This window comes from Heliangelus exortis, chromosome 2 (assembly GCF_036169615.1).
Source record: "Heliangelus exortis chromosome 2, bHelExo1.hap1, whole genome shotgun sequence".
NCBI lineage: Eukaryota > Metazoa > Chordata > Aves > Apodiformes > Trochilidae > Heliangelus > Heliangelus exortis.
This window is the reverse complement of record NC_092423.1, coordinates 150,283,855-150,302,600: the sequence shown is the minus strand read 5'-3', so window position 1 is coordinate 150,302,600 and position 18,746 is coordinate 150,283,855. Positions and strand designations below refer to the sequence as shown.

The window sequence follows — 18,746 nt, the reverse complement described above, 5'->3', positions numbered from 1 at the left end:
CAGATGGGTTCTGTCAGCAGCCAGGTGATGTCCTAGAGTCATGGAATGGTTTGGATTGGAAGGGATCTTATGGATCATCTCCTTCCAACCATCTGCCATGGAAAGGGACACCTTCCATTGGACCAGGTTGCTCCAAGCTCCATTCAACCTCATCTTGAATGCCTGAGCCAGGGTCTCCCCACCCTCACAGTGAAGAATTTATTCCTAAGGTCTAACTTCAATCTCCCTCTTTCAGTTTAAAACTGTTCCCATTCATCCTGTCACTTCATCCCTGTGACAAAAGTCCCTTCCCAAATTTCCTGAAGCCCCTTTTAAGGGACTGGAAAGTCTCCCCAGAGCTTCTCCAGGCTGAACAACCCCAACTCTCTCAACCTCTCTCCACAGGAGAGGTGCTCCAGCCCTTTGCTCCTTTGAGGAAGGGCATCCTGGTTGGAAGGGCATTCCTGGTTGGAATCTGTGGCTTCCCCATCCCTGGCAGTGTCTCAGCCCAGGTTGGATGGGGCTTGGAGCAACCTGGGCTGGTGGGAGGTGTCCCTGCCCATGGCAGGAGGGTTGGAACTGGATTATCTTTAAGTTCCCTTCCAACCCAAACCATTCCAGCATTCTGTGATTCACCATTTTCAGGAAAGCTGGGAGAGCAAGGTAAGGAAGTGGACACGTGGATTTGGGTCATTGGTGGCTTTCCCTGGGGAAAGGAGGAGGGTTTGGTACCTCCAGCATCCCAGAGCATCACCACACCTGGCTGATTTTCCTGCTGCTGCAGGATCTCTTTGCTTTGGGAAGTGGGGGAGTGGCAGCTGCATTCTGAGAGCTGAGGAAGAGAGAATGGTGGTTGGAGTTTGTTTTTTTTTTTTTTTTGCTGAATCTTTACTTCCAGGCCTGGAACAAATCCCACAGCAAGGATGTTTGTGGGATTCATCTTCCTGTTAGAAAGTGTTTGCTTTCTGAGTACCCTTCAGCAGAGATTTTTCAGCTTTTTTTTTTTTTTTTTTATCTGTTTTGGGGTCTGACTGCATGCTTTTTAAATCTCTGCTGGCATCAGAGCCTGGACCAGGAATTAACAGCATCCTGGTGGCATCCTCTGCAGGTTCACTGGTAGTCCTTAGCCCTTTATTTTCCTTCCTAATGACTCTCTTTGAACAAACAATTCATATTTATCAGATTTATCAGAGGATTTTGCCCTCTTTGGTTTTTTTTTTCCTTAGTGGACTCACCCTGACTGAATTAGAAGGGCCCCTTAGGGTGACCCTTCTGTATTTCTTCACATCCCTGAGGTTTCCAATCCCAGCACCATATCAAAGGTACAACCCCTGCTTCACAATTTGCATTCATTCCTGCTCTCATCTCACTTCCCAAATGCTGGAAGATCAGTGGAGCTCTCACTCACCACTTTTCCAGGGATTTAACAGCAGCAGCAGCAGCTCAGGATGCCCTGGTGGAGGTTGAGGTGTGTGGTGGCCATTTATGGAGGAGAAGAAACTTGGAAGTCAGTCAGGTCATGTCATGGCCCCCAGCACTGATTACTTCCATTTATTTATTTTTTTTTTTCCTAAGTGGGAAGTGATGGTTCCCCTGTGCTTGGCACTGGTGAGGCTGCACCTCAAATGCTCTGTGAAGTTTTGGGTCTTTCACAACAAGGAGGACATTGAGGTGCTGGAGTGTGTCCAGAAAAGGGCAGTGGAGATTATGAAGGGTCTTGAGCCCAAGTTGTATGAGGAGCAGCTGAAGGAATTGGTGATGTTTAGCCTGGAAAAAAGAAATCTGAAGGAAGATCTTCTCCACAGCTCCCTGAGAGGAGGTTGGAGCTGGGGTCAGGGTTGTTTCCCTACTTCTCAAGTTCTATCAAGTGTTAGAACTTGATACAACAAGAGGACCCAGCCTCATGTTGCTCCAGGGGAGGATTAGATTGGATATTGGGAACAATTTCTTCCTGGAAAAGTTTGTCAGGCCCTGGCAGGGCAGTGGTGGAGTCCCCATCCCTGGTGGGATTTAGAAGGTGTGGAAATATGGTGCTGAGGACCACGGTGGCCTTGGCAGTGCTGGGGCAATGTTTGGACTTGATGATCTTCAAGATCATTTCCAACCAACACAATTTGGTGATTGGAATTCCCATGAGAAGCTTCCTGTGTCCCTCATCCTTTTCTGAACGCATCAAGAATCCCTGGAATTTGGGTCATCTGCCTTTACCCTTATTTAACTTCCATTTTCCCAGCTGTAGGTGCATGGGAATGAGTCTACTATTGGTGTAGCTTCCTGAATCCATCCTCAGCAGCACCATCTTTCTCTTCCCACATGGACTTGCTTCCTTCCTCAAGGGAATCCATGAGGACACAGTCATCCAGAAATTAGAAGGCTCAGAGAGCAGAGTTCCCTTCTGCCAGCCCTGTGTGATTGTAGGAACCAGACTCTGGGACCTGGTTTGGTGGACAAGTAGACAAAATTATCTAATATCTGCCTCCCCCCTGTTCATTGTTTTGTTGTAAGTGGAGAATTTGGATTTAGTGGGAGTTTTATAGGGTTAAAGACTTGAAGTAAACAACAGGAGGTTATAGAATCATAGACTGGCTGAGGTTGGAAGGGACCTTAGAGATCATCAACTCCAAGCTCCCTGCCATGGGTAAAGATGCCTCTCATCAGGATAAGGTTGCTCAAAGCCTCATCCAACATGGTCTTGAACCCTTTTAAGGAGGGGGAAATCCATAACTTCTTTGGGAAATCTGTTCTAGAGCCTCACCACCCCCGTACTAAAGAACTTCTTCTGAAGATCCAAACTAAACCTCTTCTCCTTCAGTTTAAAACCATTGCCCCTTTTCCTATTGCTGGCTTTGGGTTGGAGAAGACCTTAAAGCTCATCCAGTTCCAACCCCCCTGCATGGGCAGGGACACCTCCCACCAGCCCAGGTTGCTCCAAACCCCATCCAACCTGGGCTGAGACACTTCCAGGGATGGGACAGCCACAGCTTCCTTGGGCAACCTCTTCCAGGGTCTCATCACCCTGAAAATAAAGAATTTCTTCCTCTAATCTAACTTAAATCTCCCCTCTCCAACTTTTAACCCATTTCCCTTGTCCTCCCCCTGCCCCCCCATGTCCAAAGCCCTCCCCCAGCTTTCTTGTAGCCCCTTCAGATATTGGGAGGTTGCTCTAAGGTCACCTTGGAGCCTCCTCTTCTCCAGGCTGAGCAACCCCAATCCCTCAGCCTGGCTTCCCAGGGAGCTGCTCCAACCCTCTGAGCATTTCAGTGGCTCCTCTGGACATGTCCCAGGAGCTCTGTGTCCTTCTGATGCTGGGGACTCCAGAACTGGACCCAGAACTCCAGGTGGGGTCTCAGAAGAGCAGAGCAGAGGAGGAGAATCCCCTCCCTCCCCATGGGCAGGGACACCTCCCACCAGCCCAGGTTGCTCCAAGCCCCATCCAACCTGGGCTGAGACACTGCCAGGGATGGGGCAGCCACAACTTCCTTGGGCAACCTCTTCCAGGGTCTCACCAGCCTCAAAGAAAATGTTTTTTTTTCCTAATGTCCAACCTCAATCTCCCCTTTCTCTCCAAGTTTTACCCCATTTCCCTTGTCCTCTCCCTTCCCCCCCGTGTCCAAAGCCCTCCTCCATCTTCCTTGTAGCCCCTTCAGATATTGGGAAGTTGCTTTAAGGTCACCTTGGAGCCTCCTCTTCTCCAGGCTGAACAACCCCAATCCCTCAGCCTGGCTTTCCAGGGAGCTGCTCCAACCCTCTGAGCATTTCAGTGGCTCCTCTGGACATGTCCCAGGAGCTCTGTGTCCTCCTTATTTTGGGGACTCCAGAACTGGACCCAAGACTCCACGTGAGGTCTAACAAGAGCAGAGCAGAGTATGGTATTAGAAGTGTTGAGAAATAAGGATCCTCATCACCATTAAAAGGTTGCATTCACTCTCATAAAAGTCAGCAAGCTGCTGGGTCCCAGATCCCACCCTCTGCGAGCTCCGTTCTGGCAGCGAATTTCCCATCCCAAGGTCAGCGTTGGAGTTTGCACTGTGATTTTTTTTTCCTGCACCATGGTGGTTTTTTTTTCTTTTTTTTTTTTTTTTTTTTTTTTTTTTTGTCTTTCCTGTGGACACAGTCAGTGCAACAAGGGCCTGCCCAGGGGATGTGTGGCTCCAAATAAAGCAGCAACCTCAGCAGCCCGTGGCCCGTCGGCGCTGGGCGCGGGCTGCGAGATAAATGATGCTCATATCCCCTTCGAATATGATGCAAGAAGCAGTTTTGGTTGGGGTTGTTTGGTTTTTTTTTTTTGTTTAGTTTGTCTTCCATTGCGGTAGTAAAGTTTTTAATTAGGAAAGCTAATGAGATCGATTAGTCATTAGAACTGACCTCTGGATCTCTGCGAGGAGCGTGCATGTGTGCGCTGGGCTGATAACGGGGGACGCTGGGGTATTGTTTGTAATAAAAGCCTAAAGTGTTTGATTTGAGTGAAATGTGCCACGGGGAATACATCATGCGGAGAAAAAAAATTACAACCCTGGGAGCCTGTAATGAAGGGAATTAAACCAACATCCTATCTAAATAACATGATTATCTACACAAAACCCCTCAGCTAGCAAGTAATAATAGAAAACTGAGCTCTTCCGAGAGTCTCTTTCAGGAGGTGCTTAATGCTGGAGCCCTGAGCACAGGCACTTTCAGAAGAGCAGCTCTGGCATGAATACACCATCCAATTACCACTGGGGAATAGAGTTTACCAGGTGCCAGCCTGTCTGTGCAAGGAGGAGGAGGAGGAGGGGGGGAGGATGCCTGCAAACTGCAACAATTTGGGACCTCTATTTCTTGGGTGAGCCTGAGGCAGGGGACGATGTCACTCGAGGCTAGGATGAGGTTTTGGGTTCATTGGGGGCAGCCAGAGCTTGTGGAAGGGTAAAAAAAAAAAAAATAATGAAAAGAAATGGTTAATAATGCATTCGAGAAATTCCCAGTTTAATAATTTTGTGAGGTTGGAGTGGTGGAGGGAATGGGTCGACTCTTGGTGTTGCTGTTCTGGGAATGATGTGGGATTGTGGCTCTTTTTCCTTCCCCTGTGCAAAAATGATGCTTTGGGTATGTGGTTGATGTCAGAAGCTGGACACATCCATGTGTCCTGGGTGACAAGGGCTCCTTGTGTCAAAGAACAGTTGATTGGTTTGGATTAGAAGACAACTTAAAGATCACCTCACCCCAACTGCTCTGCCATTTGTAGGGACAATTCCCACCAGCCCAGGTTGCTCCAAGCCCCATCCAACCTGACCTTGGACACTTCCAGGGATGGAACAACCACAGCTTCTCTGGGCACCCTGGGCCAGGGTATCAGCATCCTCACAACAAAGAATTTCTTCCTAAAATCACATCTCAATCTTCCCTTTTCCAGCTTCAAACCATTCCCCCTCATCTTATTCCTAGGAGCTGGCTGCCCAGTTCACCAGCCCTCACCATAACTGGGATTTCACTGTCCCCTTGTCCTGTTGCTACAACCCCTGCTAAAAACTCAGTTCCCATCCTTTTTCTAAACCTCCTTAAGTACAGAAAAACTTCAATAGGGTCTTCCTGGAGCTTTTTCTTCTCCAGGGTGAACAACCCCAACTCTCTCAGCCTGGCTCCAGAGCAGAGCTGCTCCAACCCTCAAACCATTTCCATGGCCTCCTCTGGATTTTCTCTGTGTCCTTCTTATTATGGGGACTTCAGAACTGGACCCAGCACTGCAGAGGATTTTCTCCAGAGTGGATTTGAGGGGGCAGAATCCCCTTTCTCAGCCTCTGGTCACATTGCTGGTGATTCAGCCCAGGACATGCTTGGTTTCTGAGCTGCAAACCACATTGCCAGCTCATGTCCCATATGTCACCCACCAGTATCCCAAAATTCTTCCCTCCCAGGCTCCCATCAATCCATCCATCCATCCATCCATCCATCCATCCATCCATCCATCCATCCATGAGTGGGTTTTGATACCAATTTTTGCCCCAACCCAGGTGCAGGACCTTTCCCTTTGTCTCTTAAACTTCCCGAGCTTCACATTAGCTCCCCAGACACCTGTTTTTTTTTTTCATTTCTTTTAATTTAATTTTTATTCCAAATCACCAGGAGCTCTTTAAGTGACTGGAATGAAGTTCCTGGCTTTTCAGTTTGTTCAGCTTTTACTTGTTGACTTCACAGACCTTGACTTGGAGCATCCTTTGTAAGCACTGCTGGGTTTATCGACGCTCGCTGGGTAACAGCAGCAATCTGGTCTGGAAAGCAGAAATCTGCTGCTGACTGTGACACTGGAGAAAAATATTTGCATGCATTTGGAGACATTAATTAAGCAGAAGGGGGAGGGGTGGAAAAGAGGCTTGAAATTACACTTTGGTGGGAGGATCTGGCTTCATGCACGATGCCAACAAGAGCTGGAGGTCCCCTACGCACGATGCCAAGTTAGAACTGGTTGGTTCTTTTGGTATTGATACCAAATACCTTCCAAATTTTGTTGCCACCATATAAAAGAGATTATTTTTGTGGTGCCATAAGGGTGCTGCAGGCTTTATAGGTGGGTTTGAAGGCTGTGAATCCCCCCATATGCTTGGGGGATCGTTTATCTTAGGGTAAAGCATCGAGGAGTGTTGGGATTGTCAAATTTATGATGAAAAATTCCAGTGATTTGGCTGTTGTGGCAGAGCTTGCTTGGCTCCTCACAGAGCTGTCATGGTTGGAAAAGACCTCAAGGATCACTGTGTCCAACTATCAATATCACACTCCCCCAGATTAAAAAAATAAAAATAATAATAACAAAAAAAATATGTAGCACCCACTAGAGCACGTCCTGAAGTGCCTCATCTCCATGGTTTTTCAACACCTCCAGGGATGGTGACTCCACCACCTTCTGGGCAGCCCATTCCATCACCTGAAAACTCTCTCAGGAAAGAAATTCTTCCTGATATTTAGTTTAAACCTCCCCTGGTGCAATTTCAGGCCATTTCCTCTGGTCCTATCATTATTTACTTGAGATGCCAGCACCCACCTCCCTACAACCTCCTTTCAGGGACTTGTAGGGAGCAAGAAGGTCTTTCCCCAGTTTTCCAAACTCAACATTCCCAATTTCTTCAGCCTCTCCTCACAGGATTTGTTCTCCAGACCCTTCCCCAACTTGGTTGCCCTTCTCTGAACTCACTCCAGCACCTCAATGTCCTCTCTCCATCCTATCAGGAACTATAACCCTCTGCTTGAGCTTGGGAGTGGGAATTCATGCTCTGGGCTCCCTGAACCCAACTCCAGACATCAACTTGGGAATGAACAAGGAGAAAAATATTCTCTGTATTAAACTGGAAAGCCACCAATCACCATTACCTCTCCTGCAGGGAAATGGGGAAGCTGCCTACTCCTATCCCTCCAAGATTGGCCTTAAAATGCATTTTCCTATTTTCCTTCTTCCCACACAGACCCAGCAGCCTGGGATTCCCATTTTTCTTGGGAGTCAGCTTTATTCTCCCTTCTCACCCAATGCCAAACACTGGGGGTGGGTACAACATTTTCAGGGGAAATAATGATTCTGCTTTTCCCCTCTCAACCTTGCAATAATTTTAATTAGAGGATCTCCAAGAAAAAAAAAACACAAAAAACAACAAAACAGCTGGCCCTTTAAATCTGTTATAAAACCAGAAGACTTAGTCTCAGCATGTAGTGTCAGCTTTAATTATCTGGGCAGTTATAGCTGTATGTTATAAAAGTCGGGCAATTAGATGCATTCCTTAAAGCTGTGAAAAAAATGCCTCACTATCAAGTGAAAGAAAAACAGAGTCAAACATAGGGCTGTTAATTGCATGAAGCATTCAGCAGAATAAACCAGCGTGTAGATCATCCTGCAAAATATTATGAAAGCAGGAAGGATGGAATGAGGAAATCTGTTCCCACTGGAGATGTTGTGCATTGAGGTGTTGTCGGCGAAAATAAAATTCCCCTGGTGGAGTTTGGGTGTTGGGCTGGTGATGCCCAACACCTCCAGCCCCATCAGAGCTTTTCTGTTAACATCACAGAACATAGAATGGTTTGGGTCAACCCTAAATCTCCCCTCTTCAAGTTTGAAACCATTTCCCCTTGTCCTCTCACTACACCCCGGTGTCAAAAAAGGGAAGAAAAGGAAGATTTTCTACTTACATGTCCAAGCTATGGACTGGTTGCCTTCCAGCTCATTTCTAGGAAGACTTTGCTTTTATTCCCAACCATTCTCATCATTTCATAGAATCACAGAATCATCAAAGGGTTTGGGTTGGAAGGGACCTTAAAGCTCATCCAGTTCCAACCCCCTGCATGGGCAGGGACACCTCCCACCAGCCCAGGTTGCTCCAAGCCCCATCCAACCTGGGCTGAGACACTTCAAAGGATGGGGCAGCCACAGCTTCTCCAGGCAACCTCTTCCAGGGTCTCACCACCCTCAAATTAAAGAATTTTTTCCCCATGTCCAACCTAAATCTCCCCTCTCCAAGTTTTTAACCGATTTCCCTTGTCCTCTCCCTACCCCCCCATGTCCAAAGCCCTCCCCCAGCTTTCTTGGAGCCCCTTCAGATATTGGGAGGTTGCTCTAAGGTCACCTTGGAACCTCCTCTTCTCCAGGCTGAACAACCCCAATCCCTCAGCCTGGCTTCCCAGGGAGCTGCTTCAACCCTCTGAGCATTTCAGTGGCTCCTCTGGACATGTCCCAGGAGCTCTGTGTCCTTCTGATGTTGAGAACTCCAGGACTGGACACAACCATGATGGTCCCAAGTCTGACATACCCCCTGTGTTTTTTACCCCTTTTTCAGGTGATAAAGGGTTGGGTGTAGGACCTGTATTGGTGATATCCCTTCTGTCCCATATCCACTTGAATTTCAAGTCCTTTTTTCCATCTGCTCTCTTGTAGGAACCAACTTACACTTCACGAGGAGTCCCCCGGCCAACAAAGTGATAAAGACACGCTACAGGATAGTGAAGAAGAATGTGGCACCTCCAGCCTTATCCTCCTTCAGCAGCCCCATTCCCAGCTGGAAGACAAAACGCCCCATGACATCCAGGTAATTTTTCCATTCTTTGGATGCAATTGGTTGGGACATGGGAGCCAAGAGAGCTCCCACGTTGGCTCCGTGTTATTACCCTTGCGTCTTCCTCGCTTCATTTCTCTCTTTGTTTGGCTGCTTCTAAGCAGAGTTTATTGACTTAAAGTGTGAAATCATGTTAGTAATCATGTTAGCCCGAGTCAGGGGCTTCCTGCAGTCTGTGGCTTCTTATTTATTCTCTGTTTGAATTAATTGTTTCCATGAAGCAATTAAAAGAAATTGTTGGGAAGCTGCATGAACTCACCGAGATCTACACAAGTCCTAAGGAAACTCAGTGCTTGGGTTTGTGGTGGACGTGGCCTTTTAGTTAGGAATGGTCAAACCTCTTCATGAGATCTTCCCTCTGCTTTATAACATCATTGACCTGGGCAGACTGGAGAGTTGGGCTGATTCCAATGGGATGAGGTTCAACATTCCAAGTGCTGGGTCCTGCACTTTGGCCACAACAACCCCATGGGGAGCTCCAGGCTGGGCACAGAGTGGCTGAGAGCAGCCAGGCAGAAAGGGAGCTGGGAGTCTGGATTGCCAGGAAGCTGAACATGAGCCAGCAGTGTGCCCAGGTGGCCAAGAAGGCCAATGGCATCCTGGCCTGTTTCAGGAACAGCGTGGCCAGCAGGTCCAGGGAAGGGATTCTGCCCCTGTGCTCAGCCCTGGGGAGGCCACAGCTTGAGTCCTGTGTCCAGTTCTGGGCCCCTCAGCTCAGGAAGGAGATTGAGGTGCTGGAGCAGGTCCAGAGAAGAGCAAGGAGGCTGGGAAGGGATCCAGCACAAGTCCTGTGAGGAAGGGCTGAGGGAGCTGGGGGTGTTGAGGCTGGAGAAGAGGAGGCTCAGGGGAGACCTCATCACTCTCTCCAACTCCCTGAAAGGAGGTTGGAGCCAGAGGGGGTTGGGCTCTTTTCCCAGGCAACTCTCAGCAAGACAAGAGGGCACAAGAGGTCTCAAGTTGTGCCAGGGGAGGTTTAGGTTGGACATTAGAAAGAATTTCTTTCTGGAGAGGGTGATCAGCCATTGGAATGGGCTGCCCAGGGAAGGAGTGGATTCTCCATCCCTGGAGATATTTCAAAAGAGCCTGGATGTGGCACTCAGTGCCATGGGCTGGGAACTGCAGTGGGAGTGGATCAAGGGTTGGACTTGATGAGCTCTGAGGTCCCTTCCAACCCAAATGATTCTGTGATTCTATGATCATTGTGCACCTTGGTTTACTGTGGAGGAGCTGATTGAAAGCATGTTGGAGGCAGCTACCCCAAGCTGACAGCAGGAGGTGGGTGCAAGCACAAACTTGCTTCTTTTTGGGTTATCTGGATGGATGGAGCATCAGCCCAGCCCTGTAAGCACATCATCTGGCATGCCAGCACCTGTCTGTAGAAGGGTGTCACCAAAGGATGGTGTCATCCCCTTGGATCTGAGTGTAAATCAGCTGTGCTGACATCTGTACCCCAGCTGCATCAGCCTTGGGTGGTGGAGGTGTTACCAGGGAACATTTCAGTGGCCAAGAGAAAAGTCTGGAAGTTTTGTATAAGCAGAAAGGTCATTATAGTAATTGATGGTTTTAAAAAAAGGTGCTATTAGAATTGATGGTTTTGGTTATAAACGAGATTCTGGCTGTTCTTAGGTTGAAAATGATTTATCCTCCTACCAAAATGCTGGTTTATCACTGTCAAGGGCAATATTTTGGGCAAAGAGAGCACACTCTGCTCCACCATGGGTTTGTTCATTTTATTTGGAGAAAAGGAGGCTGAGGGGAGACCTTCTCACACTTCACAACTCCCTGAAAGGAGGTTGGAACAAGGTGGGGGTCACCCTCTTCTCCCAGGGAGCAAGCAGCAGGATGAGAGGAAACATCTTCAAGTTCCTCCAGTGGAGGTCTGAGTGGATATTAGGGATAATTTTGTCACTGAAAGGTTTGTCAGGCCCTGGCACAGTGGTGGAGTCCCCATCCCTGGAGGGATTTCAGAGCTGTGTAGTTGTGGTGCTGAGGGACCTGGTTTTGTGGTGGCCTTGGCAGTGCTGGGTTGGACTTGATGATCTTGGAAGGTCTTTTTCAACCTAAATAATTCTGTGGTGCTTTGATTCCATTATTCATTCCAGCACAGGAAACCCAAGGAGCTGGGGGATGCTGGGGGATACTGGGGGATGCTGTAGGATGTCCCCCAACATCAGTTCCTCCAAGAGAGCAGTGACAAAGGTTGCTCTAGGTGGTTTCTTCCAAAAATTGTTTCACTCAGCAGTTCCTCAGGGATTAAAGGTTTTTCTGGTGGGTGCTGTAGAGAGACTTAAGATTGTGGTGATGGTTTCCAGTCTAAGTTTGCCTGATTTATCCCTACACCAAGTGAATTTGGCTTTGAGTTTTACAGATGTTGGTATTTAAGGGAGGGTTGGTTTCAGAAGACTTCAAGGTGATGAGGCAAAGTACCAGGTAAGAAGAGACATTAAAAAAAAATTAAAAAATAAAAGGTGTTTATTGTCAAGCTATTTTTTAAAATATAAAATGAGGTCTATTATTTTATCATGTATTTTTCAAACTCTAAGTTGATAAACTCCTTCTCTGCAGCCTGAGTTTCAAAGTGTTTCTTCTCAGATGAAAACTGTGGGACCATTTTGGGTAACAGCTGATTTCCACCAAGTTTTTTCTATTGTCAACCTGATCTCCCTTTTCTTCTTCTAGTTTTGCCTTCATTACCTCCCTACCTGCACATCATTCCCTTTTATCCACCCATCTCTTGCTGTCTCCCAGAAGTGGCTGCTTTGCATCCTCTGGTGCAACTATTGCTCTGCTTGTTGGTGCCACCTCATTTGTACATCCTTGGGGCCAATTTCTTGCACAGAATCCTGGAATGGTTTGGGTTGGAAGGGACCTTAAAGCTCATCCAGTTCCAACCCCCTGCATGGGCAGGGACACCTCCCACCAGCCCAGGTTGCTCCAAGCCCCATCCAGCCTGGGCTGAGACACTGCCAGGGGATGGGGCAGCCACAACTTCCTTGAGCAACCTGTGCCAGGGTCTCCCCACCCTCAAATTAAAGAATTTCTTCCTCATTTCCAACCTCAATCTCCCTTCTTGAAGTTTTAACCCATTTCCCTTGTCCTCTCCCTACCCCCCCATGTCCAAAGCCCTCCCCCAGCTTTCTTGGAGCCCCTTCAGATATTGGGAGGTTGCTCTAAGGTCACCTGGGAGCCTCCTCTTCTCCAGGCTGAACAACCCCAATCCCTCAGCCTGGCTTCCCAGGGAGCTGCTCCAACCCTCTGAGCATTTCAGTGGCTCCTCTGGACATGTCCCAGGAGCTCTGTGTCCTTCTGATGCTGGGGACTCCAGAACTGGACCCAGAACTCCAGGTGGGGTCTCAGAAGAGCAAAGGGGGAGAATCCCCTCCCTCAACCCCTTCTCTGCTTCTTTTGATGCAGCCCAGGACCTGGTTGGTTTCTGAGCTGCAAGCCCAAACTGACAGCTCCACCACCACCACCAAGTCCTTCTCCTCAGGACTATCCACAATCCTTTCTCTTCCCAGCCTCTACTCATACATGGAATTTCCTTGACCCAGGGGCAGAACCTTGGACTCAGCCTTGTTGTACATCTTCCAGTTTGCATTTCCCTTGCCACAAACAAACCACAAACTCTTGTTTTTTCCTCCCCCATCCTTCATTTTCCTTGAAGCACCTACCTGCCAGGGAGACTTCTTGCTTGCTCATTGCTCTCATGGAAAGCCAAACCATGAAATAAGTAATTGCTGTTCCTTTTTTTTTTTTTTCCCTTTAGCCTCAAAAGCAGCTTTTAAAATAATATTAATTATTTTTTATTCAAAGTGTGGCTCTTGCATTGTGAATGTACAAAAGTGTGTTATGGTAAATTCTCAAATTGTCCTGCTTCTTAGAGGCTCATAATTTGCTGCTGGTAATTACTCTGCCTGGTATTTTGTGTGCAAATGAAGATTTGTTTCTCATGGCTTTTAATCTCTTTCCTCCTGCAGTGTTGGTGTAATGCTCAGTCTGGTTCTGGTCACTCCTGAAGCTACAGTTGCTGATGTGCAACTGAAAGTGCCCTAAATGAGAGCATTTACATCCCAGAAATGCATCTTGCCCTTTCCCATCCTCAGCTCAATCTGCTGCTTTTGTGGCCCTGACCTCATCATTTTGAGCAAATCTTCCTCCTTTTATTTAGGTGGAAAAAGCTGCTGCTTTCTCTTCCTCTTAGAATCCTGTTCAAGCAACATTTCTCCCTCCATCCCTGCCCTCACCTCAAATTGTAACCATTTTTGGGGAGGGAAAAAGATTGATTTTTGCCTCTGGTTTTTGTGATGGCAAAATAATCTGCCAGTGATTTGGGCTCAGCTGCTGCTTGAGTTTCTCTCTGCAATTATTGTCCCTTCAGCTACAACCCTGAAATAGAAAACATGGACTCATGGAATCATCAAGGTTGGAAAAGACCTCTAAGAGTCCAACCATCCACCCTACAACCCCTAAACCATCCACTGTACCTCTTCATCTACCCATCTTTTCAACACCTCCAAGGCTGATGCCCCCACCACTTGGGCAACCTCTTCCAATGCCTCTTTCTGTGAAGAAGTTTTCCCTAATATCTCACCTGAGCCTCCCCTGGTGGAGCTTTACCCCATTTCCTCTTGTCCTGATGAGCCAGGCAAGGCTCACCCTGCTCATCCCAGTTTGATTCTTGGGTGGAGAACTTGCATCTTGAACCTGCTCTCTGTTGCTGGATTTGGTTCTGCAATTGCTTTCCCAGCTGGTGAGGGACATGATGAACATGATGAAGTTCTTGCCACTTGTCCTGTGCCATGACACAGCCCCAAATTATGGCTCTGTTGATGTGTGAGCCCATCTCAAAACCTCTTTGGTTATTGGTGGTAAAAGAGGGGAGAGGGACTTCTTGAAGCCACATTAAATTTAATCTACTGCTCCTTGCAGATGCATTTGTTTGATCTGTAATAGAATTATGGGATCATGGAGCTGTTTAGGTTGGAAAAGACCTTTAAGGTCATCAAACTAAACCATGGCCCTCAGCACCACATGTAACGGGATGAGGTTCAACATTCCAAGTGCCAGGTCCTGCACTTTGGCCACAAGAACCCCATGGGGAGCTCCAGGCTGGGCACAGAGTGGCAGAAAGGGACCTGGGAGTCTGGATTGCCAGGAAGCTGAACATGAGCCAGCAGTGTGCCCAGGTGGCCAAGAAGGCCAATGGCATCCTGGGCTGGCTCAGGAACAGCGTGGCCAGCAGGTCCAGGGAAGGGATTCTGCCCCTGTGCTCAGCCCTGGTGAGGCCTCACCTCGAGTCCTGTGTCCAGTTCTGGGCCCCTCAGCTCAGGAAGGAGATTGAGGTCCTTGAACAGGTCCAAAGGAGGCAACTGGGCTGGTGAAGGGACTCGGGCACAGATCCTATGAGGAGAGGCTGAGGGAGCTGGGGGTGTTGAGGCTGGAGAAGAGGAGGCTCAGGGGAGACCTCATCACTCTCTCCAACTCCCTGAAAGGAGGTTGGAGCCAGGGGGGGTTGGGCTCTTTTCCCAGGCAACTCTCAGCAAGACAAGAGGGCACAAGAGGTCTCAAGTTGTGCCAGGGGAGGTTTAGGTTGGACATGAGAAAGAATTTCTTTCTGGAGAGGGTGCTCAGCCATTGGAATGGGCTGCCCAGGGAAGGGGTGGATTCTCCATCCCTGGAGATATTTCAAAAGAGCCTGGATGTGGCACTCAGTGCCATGGGCTGGGAACTGCAGCAGGAGTGGATCAAGGCTTGGACTTGATGAGCTCTGAGGTCCCTTCCAACCCAGCCAGTTCTATGATTCTATGATTCTATGATTCTATGATTCTGTGATCTACCCAGCTTTGAAATCTCTCCAGGGATGGGGCAGCCTGGGCCAGGGCCTGACAACCCTTTCCAGGAAGAAATTGTTTCCTCATGTCCAAACTAAAGCTCCCTTGACATAACTTGAGGCCATTTCCTCTCATCCTGCCACGTGTTCCTTGGAAGAAGTTGTTGATCCCCCTTTGCTCCAGCACCCTTTCAGGTTGTTGTAGAGTTTGAGGTTCCCCCTCAGCCTCTTTATCTCCAGACTAAACATTCCCTCAGCCACTATGTGTAAGATTTGTGTTCTAGACCCTTCCCCAGCTCTTGCCCTTCTCTAGAGATGCTCCAGCCCCTCAGTGTCCAAAATTGCCCAAAACTGCACCCAGGATTCAAGGTCCAATTGAATTATGCCCTTAATCCTGCTGCCCACTCTCTTACTGGTACAAACCAGGATGCTCTTGGCCATCATGGCCACCTGGGCACATTCTGCCTCCTATTCAGCTGGGTGTTGTCCAAGATCTCCAGGTATTTCTCTGCTGGACAATTTTCCAGCCACTTTTCCCCAACTTGAGTGATGAAGGAAACTGTAGATGCCCCATCACTGGAAATCTTAAAGCCAGGTTGGATGTAGCAACCTAATCCCTGCCCCTGGCTTTAAAATCCCCCTTTTAAGGTGACTTTAAAAGGACCCTTCCAAGTCAAACCATGCTCTGGTTTTATGAACTTCAACCTTAATTAATAAGAAACAACTTCTGCTCTGACTCTTGGGGTCAGGTTCATCCCCTCCCAGCTTGTTACTTTGGATCTGGATGGCTGATGGATTGAGGACCCCCCGTGAGCTCTGGGGAGGGCAGGAGCTTTGAGCATGGGCTTTTTTTGGGGCAGGTTTAGAACAAGAGTCACAGGTTGCTGGGGGATGGGTCTCGTGTGACTGAGCAGTGATTTTCTGGAGGAAGAAACTGATTTTTTTTTTTTTGCCACTGCCATTGGCTGAGAGCTCCCACTTGTAGAATAATTTTATCTTTATTAATCTCTGACTTCATTAAATGCTGTAGTTTAGATCTTACGGCTGTTTCAGGCAAATCTTGATAAAATGCTATCAGCAAATTAAAACAATTATGTTTTCAAGAAGCAATAAATCTCTTACTCAGTCTCCCCATTACCTTCGTGGTGTGTGATCCATCATCTGGGCTGTCTGGAGGAAGCACATGGCAAATGCTTTTCCTCTACTTTTTATGGTATTGTTTTTTTTTTTTTTTTTAATCCAGCATTTGGAGCATCTTCTTGGACCTTTAATAAGCCAGGAGCTGCTTTCTCACTCCTTTGCTTTGCTTTGTCCAAAAGAAGGGGCAGTTCTGGAGGCAGTGGGACCCACTGGGCATCCCTTCAGCCCTGGTTTTGTCACTTCTTCATTTTTATCTTTCAGAATGCACCACACTGACTGCTCAACTATTTATTTTTCCCATCCTTTTCACCCTGTGGGATTCAAAGGGTGCTGGTGCTGCTCCCACATGAGGTTCTAGCTGGTGCCAAGGGGAAATTCCTACTCTGAAATCCAGGTTTTGGAGAGGTCCAAAAGAGGTGTTCTGAGGTTTTGCCTGGCCAGTGATCTTTTTAAGATTAAATACTCTTCTGTCTTTAAGCAGGAGCTGCTTTATCACCCATCTTGTGATCTTGTTGCTGGTTTTATGAGATTCCCCCCTCTCTCTTTTTGGGTATTTGTGCTGAGGTTTGCAGCAAGAAACCTTGCTTAGGTATCTTGGACATTTCCTTTATTGCCAACAAATTCAAAACAGCAAATGGGTTGGGTTGGAAGGGACCTTAAAGATATTTGGTTCCACCCCCCCTGCCATGGCCAGGGACACCTCCCAGCATCCCAGGTTGCTCCAATCCCCATCCAACCTGACCTTCAGCAACTTGCCTGGGCAAACCCATGCCAATATCTCACCACCCTCCCAGCAAGGAATTTCATCCCAATATCCCATCTCAATCCTTCCTCTTTCAGCTGGAAACTCTTCCCCCTCATCCCATCACTCCATGCCCTTGTCAGAAGTCCCTCCTCAGCTTTCCTCAGGTCCTGATTCCCCCAAATGGGCTGAGATTTAGAGGGAAATGAATGGCAGGAAGAGTCTCTGCAGGTCTGGAGGTACCTGGTGCTAATCCTTCAGTGATGAGTTGTGTTCTCCCCTTCTTGCTGGGTTGCATTAAACTTCACCCTGCTGCTGACTTTTCTTAGGGGCGATAGATGGGAGTATATTTTAAATTAATTTTACTACACTTTTTGTAATATTTTTGTTTTAAATAGATTTATAAGCGACTCGGGAGCTATTTCTCCCAATTTATGAAGATAATTTTCACTCTCTTGATAAGGTTAAATTTACACCTGCTATTTCCATATTAATTCACATTGCTAAGTGGATCTAATTTTCTTCCCTTCTTCTATCTAGTGAGTGTGGCCTTTCCTAATGCAATTTCCCCCTCACTAAATCACTGTGATCGGGAGTCATGATCGAGTTAAATTAACTTAAATTAATTTACTTAATAAGAGCTCCAGATCATTGTGAATGAGGTTAAGATTTATTGATTCTCCTTTTCACTCCTCCCCCTTATCTCTCGCTGCTTTGCAGGAGCAGCCTCAGAAGGGCTGGGATTTGCTTGCCTTAAATTTCATTTGCTCCTCTTGACATTGTGGTTGGTCATGGCTTAGGAATCAGGGAATGGGAAGTGGGATGCCAGCACCACCAGGAAAAGGCTGGGAAGGTTGCCATGGGAGGACAAAGTAGGGATGAGGTGCTCTGAGTGATGCTGCTCCTGCTTCCAGCTTGGTTGGGTGCTTCCAGCTTCTACTCTTGGTTGTTGCTGTGTAAAGCAGGATGTCCAGGTTTCATAGACCTTCCCCAGAGGCAGAAGAAGGATTTCAGGGGTTGAAGGTGCTGTAGGATTGTGGCAACTCCTAGAAAGGTAGGTGGGATGTCTGCTGTTGTGACTGGGATCCACCTCCCTGATGCTCCTGGGTTGGAGGGAGCAGATGAGGGTAATGGCAGGAGTTTGCTCCTGGCCACTGCAGATGTCCCAACTTGCAGGAGCCACGTTCTCCACCAAAGGGAAAATCTTCTTTTCAAGCAGAGCAGGGCAAACAGGACAAACCCAGGTGATTTTGAGGACCCATCCAAAGCAGTGGTGGGAAATGTCTGTGCCACTGTACAGGGGATGATGTTCCCGTGATGGGCTCAGCCAGGAGCTGTGCCAGGAGCAGCAGAGATCACTGACCAGAAGAAGGAGACCTTCAGGAGACCCCCAGCTCACCCTCTCTTGTAAAATCAGAGCCATTTTAAGACACATTTTTGGGAACAGAGAGAAACCTGTTGTGAGAGACCAGGCTGACGTTGTGTTGACAGAAGTTGAGAAGCTCTGACCCACTTTGAAGAGTTTTATTCTAAAACACTGATGCATGTGTTTAAAAGGAAACTCTGCAAATAATAGTCTGGTGCTGATGGAGAAGCTCAGATATTTCCTTCAGAAAACTTAGCAGTGCCTCTTGAGGGACAGACCTACCCCTCCAGCACTATAAATAAGTAAAGAACAAGATAATATAACATTTGTCAGAGAAATGCCTGCTCAGTAAAAAAACCTTGTCAGCAGAGGATAAGCTTGTGTGGTTTGGTTTTGTTTTCTTCTTTTCTTTCTGTTCTTTGGCCTGGAGCACATTGAATGGACTAAAATGAAAATGAAAACCTTCTGGGCATGATTTGGGTCCTCATCACCCGTTCCCAGGCGTGGCCTTGAGAGTTTTGCACTGAAAGGTAAAAAAATGAGTGATGGAGCTTGTGAAGTGAGCTGGTGTCCAACCACACTGGGCTCGTGTCCCAGGGCAGTGGGACAAATAAATGGCCA

At 47.6% G+C, this 18,746-nt stretch overlaps 1 protein-coding gene across 1 annotated transcript in view; it reads left to right on the top strand.

Annotated features, from left to right (window-relative positions):
• Positions 1-18,746, top strand: part of ZC3H3 (zinc finger CCCH-type containing 3) — a 216,577-nt gene that overhangs the window by 85,845 nt on the left and 111,986 nt on the right. Inside the window, exon 4 of the mRNA XM_071738554.1 lies at positions 8,870-9,020. Coding sequence (XP_071594655.1) covers positions 8,870-9,020 — 151 coding nt within the window. The remainder of the gene's footprint in view (positions 1-8,869; positions 9,021-18,746) is intronic.